The sequence below is a fragment of the Rhincodon typus genome, chromosome 1 (assembly GCF_021869965.1).
Source record: "Rhincodon typus isolate 14 chromosome 1, sRhiTyp1.1, whole genome shotgun sequence".
NCBI lineage: Eukaryota > Metazoa > Chordata > Chondrichthyes > Orectolobiformes > Rhincodontidae > Rhincodon > Rhincodon typus.
The window spans coordinates 4,498,792-4,522,506 of NC_063332.1; the positions used below are offsets into that span (position 1 = coordinate 4,498,792).

The following is a 23,715-nucleotide window of genomic DNA, read 5'->3' on the forward strand; positions in this document are numbered from 1 at the left end:
CATGTCACTGTAGTCTTTGGCCCAGCAAGATGTTGCAATGCCCCTTTATGTTTCTGAGTTACAACGTGTGAGGAAGTGAAAGATGGCAGTGTACTGGCATGTGGACTGCATACATTTCAGCCAAACTGCTGCACAGAAGCAGCTCTTTCAGCTCATCAAGTTCCGTCTGGTTCTTTCAAGCTTCCTCCCACCCTATGCAACTTGCTATCAGCGTGACAATTCTACCTCCCTCTCCTATTTATTTGTCTTCCCTTTTAATGCGACAATGTTTTTTGCCATGATTACTCATAGCGAGTCCACGTTCTCACCACTCTGTGGATCAGCTGATCAGACACATCCCTGATGGGTGGGGTGGAGGGGGCGCGGATCCTGACTTTCACAACTCGAGAGACAGAAAATGCTACATCTGGATGTGACATTTACTGCATGCTCCTGCTCCAGCTGTTGACCGAGGGAAGCGTTGTCAGCTCAGAGCTAGGCTGGGCTGCCTGAGAGGGAGCTCTGTGATTACTTGCTGCCAATACTGTTGCAGACTTTCTGACTAATGAGGCCCTGGGTTAGCTATTGCCTGCCGCTGCTGATCCAACAACTCACTAGTCCTCGGAGGTTCTTAAATAACCAACATGTTAGGCTCTGCTACCAGGATCTTTGCTCAACAAATTGTCTCTAGTTTGGCTGTGGGCCATTTTCTTTCTTCCTCTCATTCCTGCTGTCCCACCCAACTCTTCGCTGGTCTTTACTGTCTTACTTATTTCCTTAAGTATATCTCCTTTTTCATTTACTCATTCCCTTACTCCCGCTCTCAACAAACCCCTTCCTTATATTGGGAGATAGTAAGAACTGCTGATGCTGGAGTCAGAGATAACAGTGTGAAGCTGGAGGAACACAGCAGGCCAGGTAGCGTCAGAGGAGCAGGAAAGGTGACGTTTCAGGTCGGGATCCTTCTTCATTTCTGAAGAAGGGTCCCGACCCAAAATATCAGCTTTCCTGCTCCTCTGGCGCTGCCTGGCCTGCTGTGTTCCTTCAATGCCACACTGTGTTATCCCCTTCCTTATATTCTTCTTCCTCTCATTAGTTTTCTTCTCGTATCTTTTTGTTTTTTTTAACGTTTACTCTCTCTGTCCATAACTACTTTTATCAACCCGCCAGTTGACACACTTTTGGCACACAGCCAGCTCTGCACTAGATGAGGTGTCAACCTGTTCCCCACACGCTGATGTGAACATGTCAACCCAAGCAAAATTTGGTATCCACATGTGGGCCAGAGTTAAGGAAAATAGAACCTCATGTTTCCTGCTGATAAAATGGCAGTGTGATTGGCACATCATAAAGTAACCAGAGTTTGTAGCATTACAATTAGTGCTTAAGACAAGGACATTGGTCTGGAAGTATGTCAGTAGGGTTTGTGTAGGGCATTTTGTCAGGAATAGAGGAGCTGGATATTATTCAAATGGAGATGACTGCAGAAAGCTCCATTCAACAGTGCTGCAGGTGCCTTTGAATGTCAAGGGGCAGTGGTTGGATTGTTTCTTGTTTCAGATGTCACTGCGAATGTTACTTTCCACTTTTCAGACCAAATCTGGACACTGTCCGGTTCTTGCTGTGTATGGGCCTGGACTGCTTCAGTATTTGAGGAGTTGCGAATGGCGCTGAACCTTGTGTAATCATTGGCGAGCATCCCCACTGAGGGAAGGTCATTGATGAAGCAGCTGAAGATGGTTGGGCCTAGGACACTACCCTGAGGAACTCCTGCGGAGACCTCCTTTGCCTAATCCTGATCCAACCAGCAGAGAGTTTGCCCCCTTAATCCCACTGACTCCAGTTTTGCTAGAGCCCCTTGATGCTATACTCAGTCAAATGCAGCCTTGATGTCAAGGGCTGTCACTCTCACCTCCCCTCTGGCATTCACCTCTTTTGTCCAGGAGATCAGGAGCTGAGTGGCCCTGCCAGAACCCAAACCCAGTCTCTGTGAACAAGTTTTTGTTGAGTAAGTGCTGTTTAATAGCAGGTTGATGAGACTCTGCCACTTTATTGATGAGCAATAGCAGACTGACAGGCGGTAATTGGCTGGGTTGGATTTGTCCTGGTTTTTGTATACAGGACATAGCTGGGGAATTGTCCATATTGTGGGGCAGATGCCAGGAGTGAGGGTGGAACAGCTTGGCTAGGGGCAGGGAAGGTCCTGGAGCACAAGTCTTCAGTACTATTACTGAAGATTGCTTCCTCTGCATTCGACCCCACCCCGAGACTGTTGAAATAATGTGGCGCAGTGAGTTAAAAACAAAAATGATGTTGTTTATGTCGAGTTGCTGACTGTTTCCTATGGTACTGATTGAGTAATTGAGATAATTTGTGGCATTTCTAATCTCTACCTCTTCCCTTTTTTGGCCAGGCTTTCCGAGTCATATTGCTTAATTCATGCAGTTCTGATGGAGGCCATTTGGCCCATCGTGGCTGTCCCACATGAGCAGAATTCAAACCCTCTGAGAACCCATGAAGTTGTCATTACAGGTTAAGCCTGGACTTCTGTGGCAGGTGACTCACCAAAACTACTCCGAGAGTAAATGAGGTATATGTCAGGAGGACAATTAAATGAATGTTTTAACAAAGAACTCTGCTTCATCAGCAGCCTATTCGCTCCCTCCACCACCGACGCTCAGTAGCAGCAGTGTGTATCATCTACAAGACTCACTGCAGAAATTCACCAAAGTTCCTTAGACAGCACCTTCCCTACCATGTAGAAGGACAAGGGAACACCACTCCTTGCAAGTTCCCCTCCAAGCCACTGACTGTCCTGACTTGGAAATATATTGCCATTCCTAGCACCACTGTAGGAGTACTCACTACAATATAGTTCAAGAAGGCAGCTCTCCACTACCACTTCCAAGGCAGTTTTGTTTTTTTTTTAGTTCATTAATGGATGAGGGTGTCACTGGCCAGGCAGCATTTATTGCCCATCCCTAATTGCCCAGAGGGTAGTTCAGAGTCAGCCACATTGCTGTGGGTCTGGAGTCACGTGTAGGCCAGACCAGGTAAGGATGGCAGTTTCCTTCCCTAGAGGGCATTCATGAACCAGGTGGGTTTTTCCTAACAATTGACAATGGATTCACGATTATCATTAGTTCCAGATGTTTTAAAGAATTCAAATTCCACCATCTGCTGTGGTGGGGTTCGAACCTGGGTCTCCAGAGCATTACCTGGGTCTCCAGATTAACTGTCCAGCGATAATACCACTAGGCCATCACCTACCCGGGGGGTGGGGAGGAAATGCTGGCCCAGTGAATGATGTTTCTCATCCTCTGAATGAATCATAAATCTTCCCCTGCTGCTGCTAACAGCAAAGTCAGCTTTGTTCTAATGCTAGCTCAGATAAATGTGGCTCAAATCCGATAGGAAATTGTTTTTGAGAAAAAAATGGACTGCCAGCACTTGAGTAGGCCTGAGCTGGGTGATTTCAGTAACCAGGGGAGTCACAGGAAGGCTGAATATTTGTTTTGACTTACTCCTGGCAAGATGTCACTGAATTATAGTTAAGGAGCCTGGCACCAATTACTGGCATTGCATGAGGGCACAGAGGGGGAGAAGAAGTATTATTGCGGTTTAACTCTTCGTCTGCTGGGTTCTTAGCATAGATTTGTATCGTTGGGATGCCCAGGTGATGAGACTGGGAGTAGGATGTAACAGGTATCCAGGAGCACCTGTGGAGGTGGAATGACCTTAATGTGATATGGATAAAACGAAGAGAGACTTTAGAGGTTGGAAAGTAATCGCTGATCATTCAGCTGCTTGAACCCTGTTCCACAGTCAGAAGGGATTAGAGTACCCTCCCAAACATGGGAGCAGAATTAATGTGAAGGAACCCAGTCACTTCATGACAGCTTCATTCAATCAGTAGCGCTGTCTTTTTGTGTTTGGGTTGAAGCCTCCCTCATCCGTAAAGATCATGAATTCCAGACATCCTAATGTTCTTTTAACAGCCAATGGGGTACTTTTGAAATTGGTTACTGTTATGGGCAGGAAACGCAGTAGCAGCCAATCACACACAGCAAGATTCTGTTGAATGGTAATATGAGATGAACACACAGTTGGTTCAAGTGAAGGAGGTGGTGGAGGCTGGGACAATTACAACATTTAAAGGGCATCTGGATGGGTGTATGAATTGGAAGAGTTTAGAGGGATATGGACCAAATGCTGGTAAGCAAGAGTAGATTATTCTAGGATGTCTGGTCACCATGGATGAGTTAGACTGAAGGGTCTATTTCCCTGCTGTACAACTCCATGACTCTATATGAGGTGATCAGTTATTTTGTTGCTGCTTGTGGAATCTTCCTGTACACAAATTGGCTGCCATGTTTCCTAATTATAACAGTGGCAATACTGCAAGAGTATTTAATTGGCTGTAAATTAATTTTGTGAAAGGAGTGGCATAAGTATGACTGTCCTGTTGGTTATCGTTTCTGGCAAATGATTCAGAGGAAACATAAATTATTTTCTTGTGCAGTGTTGTGTTGTGATCTGGAATGGCTGCTGGAAACAGATTCAGTAGGAACATTCAAGAAACAGCTGAAGAAATACTCAAAGGGGAAGAGGAGTGCAGATCCATTCAGAAAGAGCAAGGCGGTATGACTCATTGGATGGAATTAACAAGCAGCTGGAACAGGAACGATGGGCCAAATGGCCACCTCGTTCTGCTTTATCATATTGGGCTGGATCTTCCCTGTTAGTTTAGGAAAACTTGCCACTTGTGCACCTTCTGAAATGCGTATCTGAGTCATGTGTAACTTGGTCCAGAATATCCCTCTTTTCTCTTGAGGTCAGGCTCATAGTGACTTTGCAAGTTACACAGGAGTCCATAAGAACTGTGGGGTGCAGACGGAGGCCAGCTTAGAAGCCTTGCTGCAGTTCTCCAGTGCAGCCCTCAGAACCTCATCCCTCCAACCCCCAACTGTCCCCTTGCCTCCACAGATTGCCCATGCCCTCCGTGTAGAGCCACTCACCCAGTATACTCCCTGTATAATTGAATATAGAAAAAAAATCTTTCAAAATTCAATTTATTCTGAACAATGCCTGTAGCTTGAAAGGTTACAATGTCACACCACAGTTTAAGAAAGTAAAGAGGGAGACAAAAGGCAGGAAACTACAAACCTGTTATAATTTATTATGTCTATTAAATCTGTCATAAGTGATGTGATTACTGGATGTTTAGAAAATAATTCTCTGGACAATCAATGTGGATTAATGAAATGGAAATCATCTGACAAACTTGATACAAGTTTTTAACAGGATGTTCCCAGCAGAATTGGTCTGGGGGAATCAAGTCAGATGGGGTACATTTTAGATTTTCACAAGGCTTTTGATTAATTCCCACACAGAATGTTCATAAATAGAATTAAAGCACCTGGGATTAAGGGTATCATAATCACATGGATTGAGGATTGGTTAACAAGCAGAAAGAGAGTAGGAATGAATGGGGCATTCTCAGTTCGGCAAAAATATGACGAGTGGGTTACCACTGGAATCTGTGTTTGGGCCCCAGCTGGTTGATTTGGATTTGAGTGCCATTTGTATAATTTCCAAAAATTTGTAGAGGGCACAAAATTTGGTAGAAGCATAAATTGTGAGATGGATTCAACAAAGTTGCAAGGGGATTTAGACAGACTAAAGTGGTTGATGGAGTATAATGTGGAAAAGCTGAGGTTATTCACATTGGTGCGAGGAGAATGGTGCCGAAGGTTTGCGAAGCTGAATGACTTACTCCTGTTCCTATGTTCCTGGCATTAAATGCATTTTCTTTTATTATGGCCTCTTAAAAGCTCCAATTGTTTTTGAATCAATACACCACCCGCTGACCTAATACAATGATAAGTTGTTGAAAGCCACCCAAATGTTTATAATGATTGAAGCTGTCTTAATAAAAAAACTTGCAACTACATTGCCCAAAAGTGCCAGAGCAGAATGATATCCTGTTTCTGTTGCAAAGCAGAGAACCTGTCAATCAAGAGGGAGAAGCAGGTGCAGAGTTTTTTTTTTTCAGTTTTCAAAATTTTATTTAATTGCTACTGTTGTAAGTCAGTGTAAATCACAGTACAAAATATGACTGAGACATGCTGTACATTTTGTAATGCATTATGGCATTTCCTCCAATGGAGAGAGAAATGTAATAGTAAACACCACTGGCACAATGATGGTTAATGTAATAGTTAATTTATCTTTGCAGGGAGACTCTATGATTAAGACACATCTACAATACCTCACAAGATCTAACAGTGATGTTTGAAGGTGTCAACACATTTTTCAGAATGTTTCCAACTCCTCAGCAGGATTTTGCTAGTGGTTATGAACTTTCCGAGGAGATGCTTTTGATTTTCTGAAACTCATAGCAAAACACACAAATTATGTGTAAAAGGAATTGTAATTTTATGTTGTGGTTGGTTGTCTCGCCGAGCTGGTTCGTTGTTCTGCAGACGTTTCATTACCCTGCTGGGTAACATCCTCAGCGCGGCCTCCGATGAAGTGCTGTTGTGTTTTCCCACCTGGTATTTGAACTCTCGTGTCTGTTGGGCTGGATTACCTCACTTCTGGTTTTCCTTCGCAATGGAGTGTACAAGGGATCTAGTTCTATGTGTTTGTTGACGGCTTTCTTAGTGGAGTACCAGGCTTCTAGGAATTCCTGTGCTTGTCTCTGCTTTGCCTGTCCCAGGATCTTGTTGTCCCAATCAAATTGGTGGTTCTCTTTATCCATGTGGATGGAGATGAGTGGGTAACTCCTCTTTAAATTTACTCACTAACCCAGCATCCACCACACTTTGGGGTAGCGAATTCCACACATTCAGAACCCTTTGGGAGAAGTAGTTTCTCCTCAACTCTGTTTTAAATTTGCTACCCCTTATCCTAAGACTATGACGCCTCGCCCTAGAATGCCCCACCAAAAGAAGCATCTGCTCTGTATCGATTTTATCCAAACCTTTTATCATCTTGATTTGAGATCATCTCAATTTGATCTCCCCTCATTCTTCTAAATTCCAGAGAGTATAGGCCTAAACTGTTCAATGTCTCTTCATACCACAAACCCCTCATCTCTGGGATCAATCTAGTGAACCTCTTGTGTACTGCCTCTGATGCCACTACATCTGTCCTCAAATGGGGACCAAAATTGTGCGCAATACTCCAGGTGCAGTCTCACTAATGCCTTGTATAGTTGCAAAAATGCTTCCTTATCTTTATATTCTATTCCTGTAGCTATAAAAGCCAACATTCCATCTGCTTTCTGTATTATCTGCTGTACCTGCGTGCTAGTTTTCTGTGACTCATGAGCGAGGACACCCAGATCCCTCTGCACTGGAGCAGCCCGAAGTCAGTCCCCATTTAGATAGTAGGCCGCCATCCCATTTTTCTGACCAAAATGTATGACCTCGCACTTATCCATGTCAAACTCCATTTTGGCCCACTCTCCTAACCTATCCATATCCATTTGTAAGGTTCTTATTTTGTCATTGCAATTTACTGTCCTACCTATTTTTGTGTCGTCTGCAAATCTGGCTGTAGAGCCTTCTGTCCCTGTATGCAAGTTGTTAATGTAGATTGTAAATAGCTGGGGTCCAAGGGCCAAACCTTGTGGCACCCCACTTATTACTTCTTGCCTTCCAGAAAAAAGCCGACTCTCTGTCTTCTATCCATCTCCTCCACTGGGAGATGATAATTCAGGCATAGGATTGAGTTTTGACTCAGATGCTGATGGCCGTTAGAGAAGGAAATCTGCTGTCCTTACATGGTCAGGTCTACATATGACTCCAGAACCATGTTGCTGAGCCTTAAACACCTTCTGAAGTAGCCTAGTCCTCAAGGGCAATGACAGAAAGGCAACAAATGCTGGCCATTTCAGCAATGTCCACATCCCATACAAGAATTTAAAAAATAAAGGGTTGTATATTACACTTCTAAGTCAATTTATACTTGCAACTTTCAGACCAGTCTTACTGCTGCCTTTTGAATGTAGTTTGATTACCAGTGTGCTCCAAGGTCAGGTTATTAATTGAACAGAAGCGAGGTAAGTACTTGATAGCAAACATTCCTTCTGCAGTCTACTTCGCAAACCCGTTTGGTTTCGCCTCCTTTCTTACCTTCACCCACAACATTTTGATACCAGAACTGAGAGGGTTGTTTGTGGAGACTTGGGTGTAACTGATGCCGTTGAAACAGTGAAGTGAAAGAACTCGAAACTTGCATTTGTAAGTCGCCTTTTATACTTCGCGACAATCTGAAACACTCAAAGTACACTTAATTGACAATGATTGAGTAGATACTTTTATGTTGGAAATGTAACAACAGTCAGTTTGAATAGTATAAGGTCCCAGAAACTGCAATATGATAGTGAGAGTATACATGTTGATTGGGAGAAATTCTCTGCTAGCCTTCAAATCACGGCATCTGGCTTTTTTTCTCGTCCACCCAAAAGAAAACAAAATTCACTCATGGCACCCTGCTGGTGAGGTCAGCATTTATTATCCATCCTTAATCACTTTGAAATAACTTGGTTGCTCGGCCATTTCAGAGGTACTTTAGCATCAACCACATTGCTGTAGATCTGGAGTCGCATGTAAGCTAGACCAAGTAAAGATATAGACAACACAGTGTGGAGCTGGAGGAACACAGCAGGTCAGGCAGCGTCAGAGGAGCAGGAAAGTTGACATTTCGGGTCGGGACCCTTCTTCCGAAACGTCAACTTTCCTGCTCTGATGCTGCCTGGCCTGCTGTGTTCCTCCAGCTCCACACTGTGTTATCTCTGACTCCAGCATCCGCAGTTCTTACTATCTCTAAGTAAAGATTATAGACTAACTGAAGGGCATTAGTGAACCAGATGAGTTTTTATGACATCGTTGTGGTCATTGTTAGGTGAGTTTTTAATTTTAATTGAATTCAGATTTCACAATCTATTATGGTGGGATTTGAACCCATGTACCCTGAACATTAGCCAGGGGTTCAGGATTACTAGTCTGATGACATCATCACTCTGCAGCTCCTATCTGAAATACGGTGCTTCCAACAGTGCTGCCCTCTCTTTGCAATTCACTGCGAGAGTCAGACTAGAGAGTTTGCTCGAGTTCCTGGAGAGGGAGAAAAAAACCTGGTGAGAGATGACCTGAAACGTTGACTTTAATTTCTCACCACAGATGCTGCCAGACCCGCTGAGCTTTTCCAGCAACTTCTGTTTTTATTTCTGATTTACGGCATCTGCAGTTCTTTTGGTTAATATTAGGTCATAGCTGACACCAGGCAAGATCAAGTAGGTGGGGAGTAAATGCCACTGTGTGCCCCACCTGCCTGTTTGCTGGTATCGTTGTTCTTGTTTGCCCTGAACATTGAGATAACAAGGTGTAGAGCTGAATGAACACAGCAGGCCAAGCAGCATCAGAGGAGCAGGAAGGCTGACGTTTCGGGTCGAGACCCTTCTTCATGCCCTGAACATTGCCTCGTTTTCTTCCTGCTCAGGTGGTACAAGCTGTCTTCAAAACCTGGGCAGAAGGAGAAGGAGCGAGGAGAGATTCAGGTGATCGTACAGTTTGTGCGCAACAACATGACTGCCAGCATGTTTGACCTGTCCTCCAAGGAAAAGCCCCGCTCGGCTCTGGGGAAACTGAAGGACAGGGTGAAAGGCAAGAAGAAGCATGATAACCCTCTGATGGCCGAGTCTTCATCTGCCATTGTGCCGAGCAGCGTGGGGCAGATCATCAGCGACGAGGAGTTCAATGAGAAAGAGACGCCGCAGAAAAGACCCAAGAAAGGTTTCTTCTCAAAGCCCAAACTGCATAGGTCATCGCTGACCAAGTCCAACAGCTCGCTCTGCTCCCAGCAAAGTGTGAAGTCCCTGGAAAGTGTCAGCAGCGGTAGTGGGGCTGTGGCAGTAATGTCCCCTCAATCCACTGAAGCTCCATCTGGGTTCCATCCTCTGCGTAATGAAACAAGTAAGGAACCTCTCTTCCACTGAACTTTTCTCTTGATCACAGTGAGGCTTTTTTAGAACTGGCATACCAATCTCTTTCCAATAGATATAATGATGTCAGTGAATAACACTTCCCCAGGAGGTACAGCACAGGGTACGACACAGAGTAAAGCTTCCTCTACTCTTTCAAACAGAAAGTAAAGCTACCTCAACACATCCCCACCAAACACTCCCTGGACAGGAACAGCATGAGGCCAGATACAGTGAAGTTCCATCTATTCTTTAAACTGAAAGTGAAGCTAACTCAACGCTTACCCGATCAAACCCTTCCAGTACAGTTTCTGCCCAGGGTTAGATACAGAGTAAAGCTTCCTCTATACTGTCCCCAAAAAACACTTGCAGGACAGGGACAGCACAGGGTTAGGTACAGAGTAAATCTCCCTCTACTGTTTTAATGGAAAGTAAATGTCCCCCTTTGAAACTGAAATTAAAGCTCTGTTAACATTGTCCCCATCAAACAACCTCAGAACAGGTACAGCATGGAGTTAGATGCAGAGTAAATCTCCCTACGTACTGTCCCCATCAAACACTCCTAGGACAGGGACAGGACAGGGTTAGATACAGAGTAAAGCTTCCTCTACACTGTCGCCATCAAACACAGTCAAGGACAGGGACAGCACAGGGTTAGATACAGAGTAAAACTCCCTCTACACTGTCCCCATCAAACACTCCCAGCACAGGGACACGGGGTTAGATACAGAGTAAAGCTCCATTCAAGCTTCCTGTCCGACTTATTATCCTACCCGCTAATGATAGTCTTCTATTCCTTGTCCACCTGAATTCACCCATATGATTCAGCTCAACACTTGTCTGAACTGCTACTCTACGTCTACCCCATCAACTCTTTCACTGACCCCTATCGTGTCACCACCCCCTCTTCTCTTGTCGGGTGTGAAGACATTGGAGCAGAAAGAGGCCGTTCAGCTCATCAGTTCTTCTCCACATGATTGGTCTGATGATCCTTGGCTCCACTGTCCTGCATTTTCCTGTAATCCTTGATTCCCCTTACTTATTAAAAATCTGTGTCTTTCAGCCTTGAATATACTGAATGACCCAGCCTCGATGGCCCTGTGTGGTAAAGAATTCCACAGATTGACTCCCCTCTAAGAGAAGAAATTCCTCCTCATCTCTGACTTAATGTGTTCTGAGATGATGCCCTCTAGTCCTAAACTCGCCCACAAGGGGGAACAACCTTTCCGTATCTACTTTGTGAAGTCCCCTAAGAATCTCTTATGTTTCAGTCAGGTCACATTTCCTCCTTCTATATTGCAGTGAGTACAGTCCTACCTACTCAACCTCTCATCATAAGATAGTTCCTCCATTCCTGCTTCCAGCCTAGTGCTTCCAATGCCAGTATACCTTTCCTGAGATAAGGGGCCTATAACTGTACACGTTGTACTAGCTGGGGTCTGATAACTGTCTTGTGTTGGTTTACGAGAAACATGGCACACCAGACCTCTTGCTGCCAAGCAACACCTGCCAGAAAGTTCATGGGATAAGCATCACGCTCCATTTGTAGAATAGTAGAAGCACATTCAACAGGAGCTTTCAATAAGAGAGCTGGATAAATACTGGATGTGAAAAATAATTGCAGCACAGTGGGGGAAGAAAAGCAGCAAGTTGAAGTGCTGAGGAATTATGCCTAGTATCCTGACAAGTAGATGATTTAATCGCTATTATTGTGTGGGATCTTGCTGTGCACGGTTAACTGCTGTGTTTCTTGCATTACAACAGTGACTACACTGCAAAAGTCCTTAATTTGCTGTAAAGCACTTTGGAATAAAATGAGGTTGTGAAAGGTGCTACAGTGATACAAGCTCTTCCCACTCTCCACAATAGTTCCTGGAACGGAGAATGGAAAGTGGTTAGGTTCAAAGTGATAGGTGCTTGGGGACGCTGCTCCAATCCACTGCTCTAGCCTGAGTCATAGAGTCATAGAGATCTACAGCTTGTAAACAGGCCCTTCAGCCCAGCTTGTCCATGCTGCCTGGTTTTCACAATTAAACTAGTCCTATTTGCCTGTATTTGGTCCCTATCCCTCCATACCCATCGCATCCATGTACGTCCAAATGTTTCTTAAATGACAAAATCATACTCGCTTTCACTACAACTTTTGGCAGCCTGTTCCAGACACTCGCCATCCTCTGTATGAAAAAATTGCCCCCCGGACCCTTTAGTATCTCTCCCCTGTCACCTTAAACATATGCCGTCTGGTTATAGACTCCCCTATTGTGGGGAAATTCTGTCGGCTATCTACCTTATCTATGCTGCTCATGATTTTATAGTACTCTATAAGGTAACAAACCAACCCCCACCCCCCACCCTCCCGGTCTCATATGCTCCAAGTTAAAAAGTCCCAGCCTATCCAGCCTCTCCTTATAACTCAAACCTTGCAGTCCAGGTAACATTCTAGCTTTTGCTATCATTGCTTATTCGTGCATTCTGTGCTTTGCTGACATAACAACGAGCCTGAGGCATGGTGACCTCAGATTAAACCCCCACCAGTCATCTGTCTCTGTCTCTCATGAGTGGGCAGCACTTTGCTCTGGTAAAACTATGGTAACGTTACCTTTCGTCCTGACATCCACTGCACTGTGGGGTAGTGAATTCCAAAGATTCTACAACCTTTGAGAGAAGTAGTTCCTCATAATTTCAGTTTCAAATCTGCCCTCCCCATTAGCCTAAAACTGTGACCTCTTGTTCTAGATTGCCCTGAAGAGAAAACCTCTCTGAGTCTATGTTGTCAGTCCCCTTTTGCATCTTGTATATCTCAGTTAGATCTCCCCTCATTCTCACGTCAGCTGAAACCTTGGAAAGGAAGCCATGGAACGCCAGAGCTCTTGCTGCCAGGGCAGTTTATTAGGTCGGTGCCTTTGGGTGAAGGAGGGGAGAGAGTTAAATAGTTGAGGGGAGTGCAGTGTAGTTGGTAGTGTTGGGGTCTGTGGTGAGATTCAGTGTGTTTTGCCTGCCTGAAATAAAACACGAGCTCGCGGATTACTGTCTGAACACAAACTGAGTTGTTGCATTTCTGTTTCTCTTTCTTGGTCAGTAGATGACAATCTGTCCTTACCTAAGAAAATGACGCACAAGCGAGCGCTTAGTGACGAGGTTGGCCAAGTCAACGCACCCCACATCAAAGGCCTCGCACCAAAGACAAGCCCATTGTCCAGGTCATCACTCTGCATCAATGGGAGCCACGTCTACAATGAGGAGTCTACCTCCAAATCACCCTCTGGTTTATCCCCAGAATTGATGTCCCTCTCCCGTTCCTCCCAGGACATTGAAAGCAAGAGAGAGCCATCTCCTTGGCCGACTTCCCTGAATGAGCCTGAGGGCACGTCCAGCAGCCCAGCAAAGGTGGAGACCAAGCTGATCCCTCCAGTCATCAGAGTGGCTGATGAGGAGGGTGACCCAGTCCTAGCTGGAGATACTCAGAAGAACATGGAAGTCAGGAGCGCACGCAGTCCCAAGCCCATGCATGCTGCTGCTCCCATTATCTCCACCGTCGAGCCCGCAAGGAACATCACAGATGAGACTAAGAAGGCCAGCATTTTCCCCTTCGGGAATGAGAGCAAAGATTCCGAAAGCAAAAGATCCCGGACTCCGTCGCCAGTGAGGAAATGCAGCTCTTTGGCTGAAAAGAGTAAAAGCAGTGGCTGGTTCGTGAAGGATGCGAATCACAAACCAAGGTCAGTGAGCTTATTAAAATTCTGGATAAATGGGCAGGGTAAGAGGTACTTTAGATAGCTCATAAATGGCTATCCAGTAGTGTGAGGTTGATCTTCACTCTATTCAGACTGAGGAAGCCATCTACATCACGGGACTTTCAATCAGTTTCCAATATTCATCAATCTTCTATAATTAAAATTGCCCTTGGGACTTATCTGCACCTTATGCTCAGTGTCATCTCTTTCATTCCAGCCTACACTTTTGTGATCCTTTCCTTTAAAACAAAGAACAAAAGCTAATGTTTGCTGTCAGTTTTGGTCTCCTCGTCAGGAGGGATACGCTGCATTGGAAGCAGTTCAGAGAAGGTTCACTCAGCTGATTCTGGGGATAAAGGTGTTTCCCTGTGGCGAAATCTTGAGCAGCTTGAGGCTATATTTGTTGGATTTTAGAAGGATGAGGAGTGGTCTTCATAAACGTACAAGAATCTGAGGGGGCTCAACAGGGTTGAGGATGTCTCACCTTGTGAGGAAACCTAGGACTCGGGGTCATGGTTTCAAAATAAATTGTCACCCATTTAACACTAAGATGAGGAAGAATATGTTTTCCGAGTGTTTGGGATTCTCTTCACCAGAGAGCAGTATAAGCTGAATATACTTGAGGCTGTGTTTAAAAGGTTAACAATGAGTTAAGGATTATGGAGATCAGGCAGGAAATTGGGAGTCAAGGCCACAATCCAATCATCCATGATCTTACTGATCGGTGGCGTAGACCTGATGCACCAAATTGCCTTCTCCTAGTTTTTGTCTTTTAACAGGAACTGCTGAAGAATATATCTTGGTAACAATAGTTCTGACAAAGTGTTGCATGCAGATTTGAGCCTGTTAATTCCAGTGTGCTCGTTGTCATTGATTAGTCTTGAGCGGATACTTCATCTCAACAAAATATTTAGCTCTGAAACCTATTTCTATTTCTGAGTGGCTCAGTGGGGAGGTCTCTTACACCTGAGTCAGAATTTTGTGGATTTGAGTCCCACTCTATAGGCTTGAGCACTAAATCCTGGCTACCACTCCAGTACAGTGCTGAGAAAGTGCTGGAGAAACATCAGATCTGTCAGAGTCTGTGGAGGAACAGACTCAAATATTTTTGCTCTCCACAGACGTTGCCACACCTGCTGAGTTTCTCCAGCACTTTGTTTTCATTGCAGATTTCCAGCATCCACAGTGTTTGGCTTTTTGTTTTCGAGAAAACTTTGCTTTTTAAAGACATCATACCAAGAATTCTCGATGTGGATGTCAGATTGGGTGCCTGGTAATTTCAGTTCACTGCTTGCTCCAAAGGACTTCCATGTTGGACACTGGACAGTGACGTCTCAGGGTACACTCCATGGAAAGTGGCCACACAGGGATAGAATGGGAGGGTGGGTGCATGGCCACTGTCCCCACATCCATGGACTTCAGTACCTGACATGCCAGTGTGGTGGCACATCTCTGATCCACTTTGAGTATGTTCCTGAGCTTCAATGATATATTGAAAATATATATAGAGAATATAAGGACAATGTATGCTAACATAGAGAAACGAATGAAAACCAAGTAAAGTAGTTGCTTGGTAATACAGACATTAAATATTAGTAAAGAAGACAAGATATTAAAGCTTTTCATCTTGTACTCACAGAATCATTGAATCCTCACAGTTCAGTTAAAGGCCATTCGGCCCATCAAGTCCACACCGACCCTCTGGAAAACATCCCATCCACACCCACCCTCCCATTCTGTCCCTAAAACCCTGTGTCTCCTATGGCCAACCCACCTAACCTGCGCATCTTTGGACTGTGGGAGGAAACCGGAGCACCAGGAAGAAACCTATGAAAGTTAGTTTATGTAATTTTGCAAACGTTAGACATGGTCCAGTTTCAATGATTCTAGGTCTGAATTGACTTGAGTTGAGGAATCAAGGGGGAGGTGTTACATTACTGGGAATTGTTACTGAGTTCTCAGAAGTGAGATGGAGATGAGCACAATTTGTTGGTCCACTTCAAAGGTCTCTAACGAAAGTAGCGCAATAACAGTAGGGGCTTTAATTACTCTATGGACTGAGAAAGTACAGTGCTAAGGTAGAAAAGGAGAGGAATTGGACTTTTTTATACTCATTCATGGGATGTGGGTGTCATTGGCGAGACCAGTATTTATTGACAATCCCTAATTGCTGGGAGGCGGTAGCTGAAGGTCGGGAGGTACGTGTAGGCCAGACCAGGTATGGACAGCACTTCCTTCCTGAGAGGAAAAACTGAAAGAACTGCAGATTCTGTAAATCAGGAACAAAAACAGAAGTTGCTGGAAGGCCTGGCAGCATCTGTGAAGAAAAATCAAAGTTAACGTTTCAGGTCCGGTGACCCTCCCCTACCTTCTTGACCCGCTGCAGTTTATCTGCTGTTGGTTGACCCACAATGTCATTATGGAAGGAGTTTCAGGACTTCAACCCAGAAGGAACGGTGATATATTTCCAAGTTGGGACGGTGAATGGCTTGGAGGGGAACTTGAAGGTGGTGATGTTCCCATATGTCTGCTGCCCTTGTCCTTCTAGATGGAAGTGGTCGTGGGTTTGGAAGGTGCTGTCTGAGGGTCTTTGGTGAATTTCTGCAGTGCATCTTGTAGATAGTACACACTGCTGCTACTGAGCTCCGGTGGTGGGGGGAGTGGATGCTTGTGGATGTGGTGCCAATCAAGCGGCTGCTTTGTCCTGGATGGTGTCGAGCTTCTTGAGTGTTGTTGGGGCTGCACCATCCAGGCAAGTGGGGAGTATTCCATCACACTCCTGACTTGTACCTTGTAGATGGTGGACAGGCTTTGGGGAGTCAGGAGGTGAGTTAGTCGTCGCAGTGTTCCTAGTATCTGGCCTGTTCTTGTAGCCACTGTGTTTATGTGGTGAGTCAGTTGAGTTTCTGGTCAATGTTAACTCCTTGAATATTGATAGTGGGGGGGTCAGTGATGCTAACACCATTGAATATCAGGGGGCAGTGGTTAGATTGTCTCTTATTGAAGATCTGCATTGCCTGGAGTTTGTGTGGGGTGAATGTTACTTGCCACTTGTCAGCTCAATCCTGGATATTATTCAAGTCTTGCTGCATTTGGACACAGGCTGCTTCAGTGTCTGAGGAGTTGCGAGTGGTTCTCAACATTGTGCAATCATCAGCAAACATCCAACCTCAGACCTTAGGATGGAGCGAAGGTCAGTGATAAAGCAGTTGAAGGTGGTTAGGCCTAGGACACTAGTCTGAGGAACCCTTGCTGTCACATCCTCAATCTGAGATGACTGACCTCCAATAATCACAGCCATCTTTCTACTCATGGAATCATAGAATCTCTACAGTATGGAAACAAGCCATTCGGCTCAACAAGTCCACACCGCCCCTCTGAAGAGCATCCCACCCAGACCTATTCCCCTACCCCTGTATTGCAAATGTCTAATCCACCTAACCTACACATCTCTGGGCACTATGGGCAATTTAACATGGCCAATCCACCTACCCTGCACGCTTTGGACTGTGGGAGGAAACCGGAGCACCCAGAGGAAACCCACGCAGACACGGGGAGAATGTGCAAACTCCACACAGATAGTCGCCCGGGTTGGAATCGAACCTGGGTCCCTGGCGCTGTGAGGCAGCATTGCTAACCACTGAGCACAGCTCACTACTCTCTGGGTGAACATAATTCTCCTCCTCTCAGTCCTAAACGGCTTGAGCTGTTTCCTTAAGACTGTGTTCACTAATTCTGCACTCACCAGTTATTGAGAACACCCTTCCTGTGTTTGCCATGTCTGCTTTTTAGAATTTTATAGGTTTCTGTGAAATCCTGCAATATAGTTCTAACCAATCTAGTCTCTCTTCATATGTCAGTACTGCCATCCCAGGATTCAGTCTGGTAAGCCTCCTTTGCACTTCCTCCAGCTGTCCCTCAAATCCCTGAAACACCAAGAATGTAACTATGGTGCTTCAAGTATATTTAGTGATGAATATCTACAGTCCTCTGAGGTGAGAAATTCCACTGACATGCAACCTTGTAAGTAAAGAAATATTGCCTCATCTCAGTAATTAATGATCAGTCCCCTCTCCTGTGTCTGTGTCCCTGTGTTTTAGATTCCTGACCAGCAGACATGATCTCTCCACATCTACCCTATCAAACTCCTTCTCGATCAACTATGTTTCAATGAGATCATCTTGATTGGCTTTTTGTTTTTTTTATTCATTTGTGGGATGAGGGCATTGCTGGCTGGACTAGCATTTATTGCCCATCTCTAATTACCCAGAGGGGCAGCTAACAGTCAACCACATTGCTGTGGGTCTGGAGTCGCATGTAGTCCAGATGAGGTAAGGATGGCAGTTTCCTTCCTTAAATGATATTAGTGAACCAGATGAGATTTTCTTGACAATCAGCAATGGTTTCATGGTAATCATTAGACACTTCATTCCAGATATTTTATTGAATTTAAATTCTACCATCTGCCATGGCAGGATTCAAACCTGGGTCCCAAAACATTACCTGGGTCTCTGGATTAATAGTCTGGCAATAATACCACTAGGCCATTGCCTCCCTGATGTGAAAGGTGTTGTTTTGTGTGCTATACAAGGTGCATCAGGGAAGCAGAACAGAGTGCAGAATACAGCGTTACAGCCACAGAGAAGGTGCAGAGAGAGATCAACATTGACATTTGAAAGGTCCGTTCAAAAATCTGATAGCAGCAGGGAGGAAGCTGTTCTTGAATCTGTTCATACATGTACTCAGACTTTCATATCTTATGCCCAATGAAAGAAGGTGGAAGAGTGTATAACCGGGGTGAGAGGGGTCTTTGATTATGTTGGTTGCTTTCCCGAGGCAGCAGATAGTATAGATGGAATCACTGGAAGGAAGGCTGGTTTGCATGATGAACTAGCATCTCTCATTTTTCTAAACTCCTGAGAATACGACCCAGTTTATTCAACCACTCATCATAGGACCAACCCCAACCCAATGATCAAACAAGTGACCCTTTGCTGTAGTGCATCCAATGCAAGCATGTCTCTCCATAAATGTTCCAGGATTTTGACCCAGTAACAATGTAGTGGTGTTCCCGTGTATGTGCTGTCACTCGTAGGCTGTAGGTGTTGCTGGCTGGCCAGCATTTATTGCCCATCTCTTTTATCCTTGAAAAGGTAGTGGTGACCTTCTTGAACTGCTACACTCCATGTGCTGTCAGGTAACTCTCAATGCCCTTATGGAGAGAATTCGAGCATTTTGACCCTTGGAACAGCGATATATTTCCAAGCCAGGATGATGTGTGTCTTGGAGAGGAACTAGCTGACAGTGATGTTCCCATTTATCTGCTCCCCTTGTTCTTCTCAATGGAAGTGGCCGTGAGGAGGCAATGGCCTAGTGATAATAATGCTAGACTATTAACCCAGAAACTCAGCTAATGTTCTGGGAACCCAGGTTCGAATCCCACCATGGCAGATGGTGGAATTTGGATTCCATTAAAAATCAGGAATTAAGAGTCTAATGACGACCATGAAACTGGTGTGAATTGTTGGAAAGAAACCATCTGTTTCACTCATGTCCTTGAGGGAAGAAAACTGCCATCCTTACCTGGTCTGGTTGACACGTGATTGACTCCTAACTGCCTTCTGGGCATTAGGGATAAGCAATAAATCTAGCCGAGCCAGCGATGCCTGCATCCCACCAATGTATTAAGAAAGGTATCAGTAAGGGTGACCACCACACAGTCCTTCTGGCATGTCCAACAGCAGCAGAATTGTACACCAGCACAATCTGTAACCTCATGGCTCGACATATCCTCAACTCAACCAATACCATCAGACCCAGGGGATCAACCCTGTTTCAAAGGAGAGTGCAGGAGGGCATGCCAGGAGCAGCAGCATGCACACTTTTTAAAAAAAAAAGTGAGGTGGCAACCTGGTAAAGCTATAACACAGGACTAGTTGCACGCCAAACAGCAAAAGCAGCAAGTGATAGATAAATGATCCCGCAGCCAACAGATCAGTTCTAAGCTCTGCAGTCCTGCCACACCCAGTCTTAAATGGTGGTGAACAATTAAACAGCTCACTGGAGGGATAGGGCCCACAAATATCCCCATACCTGGCACATCTAAAGAATATTGAGAATGTGGAACTCCCTAACACAGGGAGTAGTTGAGGTGAACAGTGTAGATACATTTGAGGGAAAGCTTGATGACAGGCAGCTGGGGGAGTAAGGAACATAGGTTTAAGACAAAAAAGGATAAGAAACTCCATGAGCTGGTTGGGGTCCACTGGCCTTCTGTCCCATATCTGTGCAGTATGTCCTATGAAATCTTCAAGCATAGGGCAGACTTTCCAAGTGAATGAATGAATTAGTTTTATTGTCACACGTACAGTGAAAAGTTTACAGTCACCACATTGCAGTGCTATCTTAGGTGTATAGGTGCCTGGGTATAGATACTCAAATTGTTAAGAAACAAAGAAAAATTAGAAAAGGAAAGAAAGAAATAGTCCAGCATTATAGGTCGTAGGAATAAGTTAGCAAAACAAAGAAACAAACAGTTCAGAATATCAGTCTCTCTGGTCAAGTCCATGCCAGCACCTCATCTCAAGGGAGATCCTCACCGCCTCGCTGCTATCTGCGCTGGACCCACCACCCTAGGGGTTGGCCCACTTTAGGTGCCATCTCGTTGTCGTTGGGCCCACTTTGCCGACACCTGCTGAACCCACACTCACCCAGTAACCAAGAGCCTGTGGCTCCACTGCCAACCAGGCCGCTGCTGGGCCACAAGTCCTCATTTCAGCTGCTGATGTCACCTTGCCAGCGCCGCCATCTTGAAGAGTTTGCTGCCGCTGGTGCCACCGTCCCTGATGGCTGGAGGAGTGTCGCCGCTGCAGGCCCCGAACACCGGGAGAACGTACTCACTGCTGCCCAACCTGGCACAGAAAAGAAGAAGAAGAAGAAGAAAAAAAGACCAAAAGGAAAAGAAAGCGAAAGAAGACAGCAGAAGCAAAAATTAAAACAAGGAAAGCAGAGGGGAATGGATGAACCCCAGGTAAAAGCCTACACGCACCCCTGTTCCTCTGCCGCCATCTGTCACCAATCTTCCAATTCCTGTTGTTTTAGTTCTCCACCTTGGTTCCACTATAACCTTTCTGCTCTTCGCCTCATGTACATGTTCCTACGAAACTCAACACGAGCTTCAAGAGCACTGTTTTAAATTTTGATCATGCACTTGTTAGGGCGAACGTTCATTCGACAACTTTAAACCGTAAGGTCATTAGGTCATCAGGTCAGACCGTATTTGGAGTATTGTGTTCCATTCTGCGCACCTTATTTCAGGAAAAGTGTTAAAGCTCTGAAGAAAATTCAAAGGAGATTTACTAGAATGATACCGAGAATGAGGGATTTTAGATACAAGGAAAGATTATAGAGATTGGGCTTATTCTCCTTGGAGCAGAGATAATTAAGAGGTGACCTTAATGAGATGTAAAAATTGTTCATAATTTTGAACGACGTAAGGAAAGATATTATGTTACAACTAGTCGATGTGTCAGTAATTAGGGGTCATAATTTCAAGACTGTCAGCAAGAGAGCCAGGAGTGAGGTGAGGAGAAACTTCTTTACTCAGAAAGTTGTTAGGATTTGGATTGCGTTGCCTGGGAGAGGGGTGGAGGTGGATTCCATAGGAGGTTTCAAAAGAAAGGTGGATATATATCTTTAGAAGTGATGGAGTTAGAGACCTATGGAAATAGTGCTGGAGAGTGGGACCAGCTGTGTCACTCTTTTGGGAGCTGGTACAGACACAGTGGGTTGAATGGCCTCCTTCTGTACTGTAAAATTCTATGACTTCTATAAACTCTGGCTCTGTTCTGCTTTTTCTTTATTCAACACCAGCTTGTATGTTTCTTTTGCTTCTATTTTAGTTCCTTTATATTTGGATGACAGCTATCCCATTTAGCCCTCCCCCACCTTGACAAATCTTTTGTTTCTTTATTTATCCTATTATGACTTCTTTTGGCTTTACACCATGAAATATTTAGCTATTTAATCTATACTGCTGTCCAAGTTATTGCAGACCCTCCCTTATTTTCCTGTCCTCACACCCTTCCATCACTTTAAAACTATTTTGAACTTTCCTCAGTTTCGCTGAAAGGCCACAGATTTGGAATTTTTCTTTGCCCCAGCTGCTACCAAACTTGTTGAGTAATTTTATTTCAGATTTCACAAATCCCCAGTATTAACTTTTTCGAGCAGGAGTCCAGAAACCCACATCTCGGCAGCTTATGACGCAAGGGAATAGGAACATTAAAAACCCAACAAAGGACTAGGATTCATTTCTCATGGATAGAACTGAAAAGCAGAGAAATGATATTTGTATTGAACCTCGGTTAAACTGCACTTAGCTGCAAACAGTTCTGATGTATCTATGGTAGGGAATAGTGAGGAACTGGAGAAGTTGCAAAAAATAGTTTCACCTGTCATGGAAGATTGAATGAGAAAAATACAAAAGAAAAGGCAGAAGAAAAGAGAATCTAGTAGAGGTATTTGAGATTATTAAATAGATTGCAACAATTCAAGAAGGTAGTTCAGCAGCGCCTTCTCCAGGGCGTTTAGGAGTAGGTAATAAATGCTGTCCTAGCCAGTGACACCCAGATCCCACAAATGTTTTGATGCATAAGAGGGTCAAAGGAGGCGATGATGGAGGAATGAAAGGAGGGGGAGTGGGAGAAGGCCAGTTCGGAACGTAAATGCTTGAACAAAAAGGGTGGCCTAAGGAGCCTGTTCCTGCGCTGCATGTCCAATGTAAGAAAATACCTGTTTCCATGCTGCCCAAACCAACAACACTGATCACTGCTGCCAACTGCCTTGGACAGCAAATAAACATCATAAAGGTGGAGAGGTTTAAAAAGGGAACCTGGGAGAATTTGGAGCCTTAACTGCCAATGGTGACATCAAAGGGGTACAAAATGTACAAGGCCAAAATTGAAGCATTGCCAGGTTTGTGGGGACTCTTGGGGATGGGGTTGAGGCTGTATACATTGATAGACTGTCTCTTGGTGTACAGATGTAGTATGTGTTTATTTATCACAGGAGGCATCTCATAGCCCCTGTCGTTGCTAGTTTTTCAGCTGTAGTTGCTGGGTTTGAGCAAAGATGTGACATTTTAAATAAATAACAATTGTTGGATGCATTCTAACCTCCCAGTCATGATGTTCTTGGGCCATGTTTTTGCAGTAAGTTTCTGTCAAGAAAAACAAAAGTTAACTGTTGTCCATGTGGAGTTGGGCTGTGTATCTGCTTGTGGTTGACTAGGCCTCAAGAAGCTAATATTCCATTGATACTTCAAATTTCACTTTCACTTTTTTTCCTTGGCTCTTTTAAAAAACAAAAAATGCTGTGGCTCAGAAATGAGAACTGCAAACTCACTGGCTCTTTGGTTCCAGGCTGTGGTAAGTCGGTGTCCCTTGTTTCTGGTTTGTTGGACTCTGGGCAGTTTGGTAGCAGGTAGAAGGGGACAGAACTATAATTAGAATATAATAGGTTGTGAAGTATCCATCCTGAGTCCACTTACCAGTGGCAAAACAGTCTTGTAGTAGTGTCCCTCTCTCTGAGCCAGAAGCTCTGCATTCGATTCCTGTTCCAAGGAAAGTGTGTTCGTGAAATATCTAAACAGAGAGTATGAAACCATAAAATTGCCAAAGTGCACCAATGGAAGGCAGTAAGAACGGGAGAGATTCCTGTTCATGTACTGGAAAGAAAAATGGAGCCTCTACCATCACTACCTGCAGGTTACAATTCCCATGTAAAGTGTAAGGAGTACAGTACTGGGGCAGGTAAACCACTATAACCCAGTTACAGTACCGGTGGGTAGAGATCTGTCACTGTACAAGATGAATACAGATCTTCATTGTATAACAGAGATAGTAGGAACTGCAGATGCTGGAGAATCTGAGATAACAAGGTGTAGAGCTGGATGAACACAGCAGGCCAAGCAGCATCAGAGGAGCAGGAAGGCTGACGTTTCGGGCCTAG

General features: G+C 44.6%; 1 protein-coding gene across 1 annotated transcript in view; it reads left to right on the forward strand.

Moving 5' to 3' along the window:
• Positions 1 to 23,715, forward strand: part of LOC109914162 — a 73,521-nt gene that overhangs the window by 37,735 nt on the left and 12,071 nt on the right. The window contains exons 2-3 of the mRNA XM_048600709.1: positions 9,490 to 9,962; positions 13,050 to 13,689. Of these exons, the coding sequence (XP_048456666.1) occupies positions 9,490 to 9,962; positions 13,050 to 13,689 (1,113 nt within the window). The remainder of the gene's footprint in view (positions 1 to 9,489; positions 9,963 to 13,049; positions 13,690 to 23,715) is intronic.